Source organism: Benincasa hispida, unplaced genomic scaffold (genome assembly GCF_027475165.1).
Source record: "Benincasa hispida cultivar pf3 unplaced genomic scaffold, pf3_genome.v1.1 HicScf565, whole genome shotgun sequence".
NCBI lineage: Eukaryota > Viridiplantae > Streptophyta > Magnoliopsida > Cucurbitales > Cucurbitaceae > Benincasa > Benincasa hispida.
Genome location: NW_028326674.1, coordinates 22,443 through 33,000, shown reverse-complemented (window position 1 = coordinate 33,000; position 10,558 = coordinate 22,443). Strand labels below are relative to the sequence as shown.

The 10,558-nt window shown below is 34.6% G+C and overlaps 1 protein-coding gene across 1 annotated transcript; it reads left to right on the top strand.

Moving 5' to 3' along the window:
* The first annotated feature begins 5,031 nt into the window (after window positions 1-5,031).
* Window positions 5,032-6,532, top strand: LOC150030108 (peroxidase 5-like). Its single transcript, XM_090310057.1, has 2 exons — window positions 5,032-5,376; window positions 5,586-6,532. The coding sequence occupies exons 1-2, from the start codon at window positions 5,143-5,145 to the stop codon at window positions 6,363-6,365; spliced, it is 1,014 nt and encodes a 337-aa protein (XP_090166183.1). The 5' UTR covers window positions 5,032-5,142; the 3' UTR covers window positions 6,366-6,532.
* The last annotated feature ends 4,026 nt before the right edge of the window (window positions 6,533-10,558 follow it).

The window sequence follows — 10,558 nt, the reverse complement described above, 5'->3', positions numbered from 1 at the left end:
TGTGAAACTATACTAATTTAACTCTTACATCAACATACTTAATTAACTCTCATCCTTTCATTTTTTCAACTCTCATAAATAAATTAATTTATAACTTATCTAATTAAAACATGTTTAATTTTCAACATTGATAACCTACTAGTATTAGAATATACAGTGGGTAAATATCAATGTTTTTTTCATCATATGCGAGATGGGGAATTGAAGTACTATAGACCACCTTAAAGTTTATAGTACACCAATTGAGCTTATATGCTCATGTTCGATGAATATTAATGTTAAGCAGTGTTAAAGTATATATTTATCACAAGTTGATCTTTACAAGAAGTGTACAAAAGTATAAATACTACACTAAAACCTAAGAATAGAGCCTACAAAATCTCTAACCATGCTAAAGACTCTCCAACTAGGAGAACTAAGTATACATTCACATCTTCCCTCAAACTCAAGGTGATGAGGTTGGAATCAACTTGAGTTTGTTAAGTAGTTGGAGAAAATGACTAGGAGACAAAGTTTTGGTGAAAATGTCAGCAGATTGCTCAGTGGTGGAAACAGATCGTAAATGTAAAGTTTTACTGAGAAGATGATGATGCACAAAGTGACAATCATTCTCAATATGCTTGGTGCGCTCATGAAAAACATCATTGTGAGCAATCTGGATGGCACTATGTCACAGTGAAGACTAGTTGTAGATGACTGAGGGACACCCATATCATCAAGAAGCCAACGAAGCCACAAGAGCTCTGGTGTAGCATCAGCCAGAGCGCGATATTTAGACTCTGTACTAGAACGGGAAACAATACTCTCTTTCTTACTTTGCTAAGAAATGAGAGAGTCATCGAGGTACAAACAGTAACAGGAGGTGGAACGCCGGTTAGTAGGATCACAAGCCCAGTCAGCATCAGAGTAGCCAGACAAAACCAGGGAAGATTGGGAAGAGTACTAAAGTCCATGTCCCAAAGTTCCTTTGACATAACAGAGGATATGAATAACAATAGTAAAATATATGGTCCAAGGAGCAGCCATGAATTGACTAACAATGTGAACAACATATGTAATGTCAGGATGAGTGACTGTCAGATACATGAGGCTGGCAATAAGTTGACGATAGAGACTGACATCCTCAAATGGACACTATCAAATGGAGTCAAGCGAACATTGGAATCGAGTGGTGTTAGAGTCGTAGCAAAGTCAGTGATATTGGAGCACACTAAACGATCTGAGGCATACTTCACTTGAGACAACGAATAACCAGCAAAGCTTAATGATACTTTAAGGCCAAGAAAGTAACTAAGTGAGCCCAAATCCTTCATCTCAAAGTGTTTTCCAATGTAGCATTATAGATCAGAAACAACCTGAGGATCATCCCCAGTAATAATCATATCATCAACATACAAGAGAAGAAGAACAATACTATGAGTTTTCTATCGCATAAATAGTAATGTGTCATGAGGGCTGGATGTATATCCAAGTTGAGTGATGGTGGAACTAAAAGTTGCAAACCAAGCTCGAGGAGCTTGTTTTAAACTATACAATGCTCGACGAAGGAGACATACCTTCTGGGATGGAAAAGAGACACCTGGGGACGGTTTCATGTACACCTCTTCAGATAAGGCCCCATTAAGAAAGACATTCTTGACATCCATTTGAGAAAGTGGCACTGTTTGGTTGCAACAACTACTAAGAGACACTGAATAGATGTCATTCGTGCTACAGGTGCAAAGGTCTCTTCATGATCGATCCTATACTCCTGAGAATAGCCTTTTGCCATTAACCGATCTTTATAACACTTAATAGGACCTTCAGAGTGAGTCTTAATCTTGTAGACCCACTTGCAATCAATAGGCTTTTTACCAGGGGTAAATCAACGTAGTCCCATGTGTGCATCTTGTCTAGAGTCTGAAGTTCTTCTCTCATAGCTTGCTGCCATAGGGGATTAGTATTTACCTCATGAAAAGAGGTAGGTTCAACCAAGGATCTGATAGTAAAAAAACAGTGAAAATCTCGAAGATGAGTAGAAGGTGCCCTTACCCTAGTAGAGCGTCGAGCAGGAGAAGCAGGGTTATGAACTGGTTCAGTTTCCACAAATGACACAGAAGGCTGATCACGATCAACAGAGACTGGCACAAATTGCTCGAACTCAGCTTCAAAGGAGGATGCAAAGGAAGGAAAAAGATCAAAAGCATTGTCGGAAATATAAGGAAGATGACTCAATAGAGAATCATGAAAGGTCGAGAGACCAGAGAACATAGTGTGCGCCCAAAAGATGACATGCTGAGAGATGCGCAATCTATTAGATAGAGGATCCCAAGAATGAAAACCTTTGTGTTAAGTTCCATAGCCAAGGAAGCAACAAAGATGTGCACGTGGTTCTACTTTGGTATGTTCATGAGGGTAAAGAAGTATAAAACATACACAACCAAAGACCTTGAGGTTAGAGTAATCAAAACAAGTATCGTATAAGCTTCGAATGGAGCAACATTTTGAAGAACAGAGGAAAGAAGGCGATTGATTGTGTAGATAGAGGTAAAAGCAGTTTCACCCCAAAATTTTGCAGGGCCGAAGGCAGATAGAAGTTGGGCTCAGACAGAGTTCAGAATGTGACGATGTTTCCATTCTGCTCGCCCATTTTGTTGAGAGGTACGGGGACAAGAGCGCTGAACAAAAGTGTCTTGCTGGGTGAGAAAGGAAAGGAGACTGGAGTCTTTATATTCCAAGGCGTTATCTGTATGCAAAACCTTGATTGTGCGACAGAACTAGGTGTTAACTATATTAGCAAAATCAATATATATTTAAGATAGGGAAGAGCGATGTTGAAGAAAATATATCAAGGTAAACCGAGAGTAATCATCAATGAACAAGAAAAAATAACGATACTCATTGATAGTGGAGATTGGAGTAGGTCCCCAAATATTAGAATGAACTAAGTCAAAGGGTTGATCACTTATAGAACTGGATTGGGAAAAAGATAATGTAGGTTGTTTTACAAGTTTTTCAAACGGTCAAAAGATACAAATTTGGAGACATTATTCAAATTGTTACTAGAGATTAAATGACGGAGTTTTTGGAAGAAGCATGATCGAGACGAAGATGCCACTGATATATAGTAGAGTCAGTGACAGTAGCAGAAAGAGAACAAATAGGAAGCTGAAGCGATGTGAGTTCAAACAATCTTCCCACTTTACGACCTGTACCAACTGCCTGTCTCGTCTCTGGATCCTAAACCTAACTCCTAGTAGAAGAAAAAGACACAGTTAAACCAAGATTACACAATTGCCCGGCAGAAACAAAGTTAAAGGTTAGATTTGGAACACAATAAGTATTAGAAAGCTGCAACTTGGAAGTGTCAACGAAGGCAACATGGGATATGGTCATAAAACTACCATCAACAACATAGATGAGAGGAAGAGATTTCATGGCAGAAGTGGGTGTAGTTAGAAGAGAAAAATCAGACGTCATATGGTTGCTACAAGCAGAATCAAGAAGCCACTTATTACTTGGGGAGGCTACAAGCGTGGAGGAATTGGATGAAATCACCTGTTTAAGCACGTCTTGTTAGTCACTCATTTGTAAAGTAGGTGGATAAGGTTTAGAATTAGCAGAGGAGACAGTAGCAACGATAGAAGCAGAGCTAAGACGAGGTTTAGACCGTCGAGACTTGGAAGTATGTCCCGATGGTTGCGGTGGTCGTGTAGGGTAGTTGTCCAGAATATGACCTCGTTTGTGACAGTATATGCACTCCATTTTTAGGTAGTCAGCAAACTTATACCCAGTAAGCTTGCAGTTTTTACAGAAGATAGCTTCAGAAGTACCAGAAAAATGAGGATCAACAAACTTATACCAATCAGCAAACTTATACCCAGTAGGCTCGGCTCGGCTTGACAGATCAGCTTGACTTGGCTCGGCTTAATAGGATCGGCTCGGCTCTACTTAACAGGATCAGTTCGGCTTGATCGGATCGGCTCAGCTCTACTTAAGCGGATCGGCCAAGCTTGTGTCAGATCTTAAAGCACATCAGATCTAGAAGATTTGACCGGATATGAAATTTGGAGCTTAAAGGCTTGACTGGAATGCCTGGCAGAATAGAGGACTGGCGAAGGCGAGCAGTTTTGACCGGATCTGGAACAGAGGAGCGTCGAAGCTTAGTCGGACTTGTGGAATAGAGGAGCGTTGAAGCTTGACCGAACTGGCAAGTGAACTCACGTCAAAGCTTGACTGGACTGGCAAAAAAGAGAAGCGTCAAACTCGGGTTGCGTAGGCAGCAGTCTTGACTGGATCTAGATTTGGAAGCGCATGGAAGCGAGCTAACTCGCCAGATCTAAGGAGACATCTACCGAAAAATTTGAAGCCGAACAAATTTGAATCAAGGAGAAGTTATGGAAGAAAGAGCTCTGATACCATGTTAAACTATGTATTTATCACAAGTTGATCTTTACAAGGAGTGTACAAAAGTATAAATACTACACTAAAGCCTAAGAATAGAGCCTACAAAATCTCTAGACTCTCCAACTAGGAGGACTAAGTATATATTTAAAAGCAGTATAATAATATAATAATGACTACAATAATTATTTTTTTTAAACTTCATAACAAATATTAAATTTCTTACAATTCCAATCCAAAAAAGGATAAACCCAAGAATTTATGTTAAGATATCGAATTTAACCAAAAGTTGTCATTATTGTTTTTTTTTTTTTTTTTTTCAAACTTGTAATTCAAACCATCCCATTGAAAAAGAGGTTGGAAAATGTCATACTCTACATGTAGATATATGATATTCTCCCTCAATATATACCTACTACAAAGAAAAAATTAATTTTTTTAAAAAATATCCCATTAGGGGTTTTGTTTTTTCCTCTAGTCAAATAATTAATAATTAACCTCCATATTGTTTAAATATATGATGAGAGAACAGATCAAACTTTAGAAAACTTCATACATTGACAGCTTTCAACACACACGGTTTCGTTTTACTTGAGAAATAATTAAACCCTCTGGCTCTATAAATACCATAACCATAATCATCTCTTCATATTAATCCAAAAACTCAAAAAAAAGGAATAAAAAGTTCTTTAGTTCCTCATTTTTCAATCCTTCAAAGCATTATTATTTCTTACAAAAGTGTTCAAATTTATAATTTTAATGGCATCTTGTTCTCAAAAGTTGAAACTTTTCTCAAAGCTCTGCTGTTGCATCATCATCTTCTTCCTCTTTCACTCCACTTTGGCTTCTACAACCCTAAAAATGGGGTTCTATGAATCATCTTGTCCTGATGCTGAGGCCATCATCAAGAATGCTGTAAACCAAGCCATCTCCCAAAACCCCGGCATCGCTGCGGGTCTCATTAGAATGCACTTCCATGACTGTTTTGTTAGAGTAAGTTTCCATCTTTCCTCTGCTTTTATTCTGTTTATCTTTTAAAGCCATTTTAATACAATTCATGGAACTTCAAGTTAATATCATTTAATTAATATTATATAATTTAACGTACTTCAAAGAGAAATTTCATACTTCAACCCCTTTAATACTACATTTCCTCTCTCATTAGTATTAAATTAACATTTAATTTTTTAATGTGATTTTAGGGTTGTGATGGCTCCGTGTTGCTAAAGTCCACACCCAACAACCTAGCAGAGAGAGAACATAGAGCAAACTCCCCAAGCTTACGAGGTTTCGAGGTTATCGACGAAGCCAAGGCCAAAATTGAGGCTATTTGTCCCAATACCGTGTCTTGCGCCGACATTCTTGCTTTCGCTGCCCGTGACAGTGCATATAGAGTTGGAGGTATCAACTATGTAGTACCAGCCGGTCGTCGTGATGGTCGCATATCAATAAAGGAAGAAGCTGGAAGTCTTCCTGGTCCCTCTTTCAACGCCGAGGAGCTGATCGAGAGCTTCGCCAAGCGAGGGTTGTCGTCAGCAGAGATGGTGACACTTTCTGGTGCGCACTCCATTGGAATAGCTCATTGCCCTACCTTTTCCAAGAGGCTTTATAACTTCAACACAACTCATCCACAAGACCCTTCCATGGACCCTTCATATGCTGCGTACTTGAAAACCAAATGCCCACCACCGGGTGGCAATAATGGCGGTGGAAGCGAACAACCGACGGTGGCGCTCGAGTTCTTCTCCCCGAATCGTTTGGATAATTGGTATTATATTGAGTTGAAGAACCACCGTGGACTGCTGAGCTCCGACCAAACATTGTTGAGTAGCTCTTCCACTTCAAAAATGGTGTTGAATAATGCTAAGTATGGCCATCAATGGGCTGCTAAATTTGGAAAGGCAATGGTTAAAATGGGCTCCATTGATGTTCTGACAGGTTCACAGGGTGAGATTAGACGCCATTGCAGCTTTGTTAATTGAGATTTGGGAGATGATTTAGTTTTAATCATCTGATATATTAATCTGCAGCAAAATAACACCTTTTGCTGTTTCTTCAAAAAGAAAGGGTCCAATTGTTTTGTTCAAATTCATTTATTTGTTTATTATTATAATTATTATAATAATTATTATTATTATTTTATGTTGAAGTAGCTCTGAAAGTGTATATTTCTCGGTTTATTATGTATTAAATTGTAATTCCTTTAGTTGATGCTTTTTTATGAAATTATTTTTATAAAAGGTAATACTTGGTAACATGTCATGATAAAAATCACTTTTATGCCTCCCTTTATTCACTCACGTTAGAAAAGAATTAAAATATTTTAAAAAATAATTAAGAAGAATTTTCCACATAATATGATTGGAAAATTTAATGGAATACATAAAAATAGGTGGTGTTTGGATACACACCTAATTTTTCTTAATAATGAAAATAATAATGATAATTTTTTTTAATAATAATAGTAATTTAAGGTATTATTATTATTTTTAGTACATCAATTGTTGGGACGAGGGATCAGACCTTTAATTTCTATAGAAGATAGATCATGATAATAATTGTGGAACTAAATTCACTTTGACTTAAAATTTCACACTTTTGAGTTAAGATATTACTAATTTGTTTGTGACTAAAAATTATGTGGTAAACCAACATGAAATTAACTGATGACACTGGCCACCACTATGTGACTTAGCTAACAAATTTTTACCGTGTATATATAAACGAGAAAGTACCTCAATTTTATATTTAACGATTATTAGGAGGCCTGCAAATTTTTCAATCCATATTCAATGTTAATGCTTATTATGTGATAGCCATATACATTCTATAAAATTGTTATATAAACAATATCACCAAAAATTAGAAACTATATAATCATTGTATATCAGAGAGAATAATAATTTATCATTCTAGTATCTGACTTTTATGAGTAATTATCTTCCAGTATAGAGTATATTATCTTTCTTATATCCAACAAACTATATTTTATGGAAATAAACCGAACCTCGACAAATTAATAAAAAGGAGTAAGGTTTTACGAAAGAAAAGTGCATACAAATTTTGGTTCAATAATGCAATTTGAAGAAGAGGTATATCTATAGATTACTCGTGACCATCTAAATAGTCACGTCTCTTCTTCATGTTGGTTAGTTACGAAAAGACATGTTCATTCATGAAATAATGCAACTCTACATGAATGATCACATACCATTTATTCCAACATAAATTGTTATGGAAGGATATAATCACAAATGCTCAATTATGGAGCACAAAATCAAAAATATTTTGTAATTATGATGCCTTTATAATTGCTTTAAATTGGAAGACTTTTCTATAGCCTCTTCATTAGTTGTATTTTCACCTTTTGAGCTATTCTCTAGCTCTTATGAACCTTCTTGTATATTCCTATATTAGTAATGCATCACTCTGGATCTTGAGATATGATGAGGATACTACTAATGTGTTAACCTAATTGAGATATTCTAGTACATACATCTACTAATTCCTTCTTCCTCGTACCTTTTTTTTTTTTTTTAAATAATATACATTATCCATGAAATCTTCATTCTAACACGTGTATGATGACATTAATCTAACACTATTAGAACCTTAAGTAGAATGTATCATATTACATTGTAATATAGTATTCATTTTTATAGTTTTCTTTTAGGGGTTGTTTGGAGTGCTGAGTTGAGATATGATGTCTGGAATTCATATGTCTAGGGAGTTCATGTGTCTGTGGGGCTCATAAACCTGTGTTTGGGGTGTTGAGTTGTTTTATCTGAGTTCATATATCTATGTTTGGGGTGTTGAGTTGAGTTCATATGTCAAGAGCATCTAATGCAGTTTATATATATATATATATCAATAATATGTTTTTATGAGAATTATTTTCGTTTGAAAACTTTTTTTATTCAATAATACCAAATATTTTTTTAAAATAAACTATGGATTGCATTTTGTTTTATTGTTTTTTAGTACACATGTATTGTTTGGGAGTTATGGGAAATGGAGTATGATTTATTTTTGGATCATGCAATTAAAAAAAAAAAAAAAAAAATTAAACAATCATTTTACAATTTTGTGCATGTGACATTCCCAATTAAGTTGGACAAAGTTATATTTGATTCATTAAAATAATAAATTTAGATTTATATTATGACTGGATAATCTTAAAATGCAATTGTACTATAATGACCTTATTAATAGTCATGTTACATATGGCTAGCACAAAAATATGTAACAAATGGCCACATTCTCCTGTCCAATTATATGATATAAAAAAATATATATGGTATGGTCCAATAAATGGCCAAGTCCATTTATAGAAAAAAATTTACATGAACGTCCATCCAAATCCTCCATTTGATAGATATGTTTAACAACTTTCTTTCGCCTCCCAAACTCTAGTTCATATTTTTTTTTTCTTGTCATGATACAAGTTTATGTTTGGATTAATTTAGAAAAAAGATTTTCAAAAAATTATTGTCATTGAAACACTTTTGATAAAAAAATGTTTAAAATAAAAATAATCATGTGTTTAATAACTCTTTCACAAAAGTGTTTTTATTTACTAGTTTGTTTGGTTTGTGATATGCTGAAAATGTTCTTATTAATATAAAATTACTATAAAGACGACTATAAAATAATATGAACTAATAATTTAAAATAATGGTCATCAGAGTAAGTGGAGGTGGTGGCTGAAATTTGGCTGAGGTGATCATTACAAGTAGTCGGTGAGCGGTGGTAGTTAGAGTTGGCTATGGCTGGAATAGCAATAGAGGCATCAGCATGGTGATAAGGTTGAGTGTACCGTCACCAAATTAGTAGACATGGGTATAAAATATCGATGGCAAACGAAGTTGGTCCCCCAAACACCAATATCATAAACTCATCTTAATTCATCTCAACTCGTCTCCTCACCCTAAACACCCCATCAGTATATATTTTCGTTAGTTAAGAAGTACTAAGAGTTCGAGGTATGGTTGATGTGTCTGATGAAACATGCTAGGTATTATCTATTCGAACAAAAACTTGAGTCCAACTCATCTTTATACAGTCTAGACTGCACACCAATAAAAATTTTCTATGTGACAGATTTTTATTTATTTTGAAAATTAGATTATTTTTATTTGTTTACTATATTAGAAATATGGGATGTATAAGTCTAGTACAATCTTGCTGCACCTAATCATTGATCTATCGATTCGTCGACAAGAAATTATGAGGTGGAGGAGTGTGAAAACTCATGAGAGTCGAGAGAGAAATTTAGAGAGAATATTGATAATATTAGAGGTTTCTAACCAAGATTATGAAGGAGAGGAAAACAATTCAATATAAAGACTAAAATAGGCACAATATGTTTTAGCGAACTCCCTTGTGTCTAAAGCTCTAGTGAGTGTGAGTATTCCTTATTACTCCTTACTCCGAGTGGTTTCTATGCTTGTTTCTCGTGATATAATTTTTTAGTTTATATGTTTTTCTTTTGATTGTATTGTCCTTAAAAAAACTAATGAACATATAATATAACATTAATATTAAATAGTAAATTACTATTACATTACTATTTAATACTCTAAAAAGGAGAGAGAGCGAAAGAGAAAAAAGTCACTTAATTAAGCTAAAAAATCAATAAAAAGATAAGAAATATACAAGTGCTCCCTTTGGCTGCAACACCTATCTCTCAGGGAGTTGTATAGTCAAGAGATCCGTGGGGATTTTGCGGAAATCAGGTTCCTTGTGTGAAAATTTTCTCTTTACCTTCATTTTTTTTAACAATTTTTTATTTCAATTAAACATATATTTTTAACCATTCTTTAAAAATATCTATTACAACATTCATTTAAATAAAATATTATCCATTTTGATAATAAAAATAATAATATGTATTTAATTTAAAAAGATATAATTAAAATGTTAAATTCTCATAATTTTTATAAATTAAACTTCAACAATTAGAACATCATATTTTAAATATTACAACATCTAAGAAATTAAGGTAGTAAAATCTTAAACTTAAATAATTAAATCTCCATAATTATCTTAATAAAGTCTACAAAATATATATATATATATATATATAATTTATATACAAAAGTCGGGGGGGGGGGGGCGGGGACACGGGGCGGGGTCGAGGAATATATTCCCCATCCCCGACCTCAAATTGTAAACA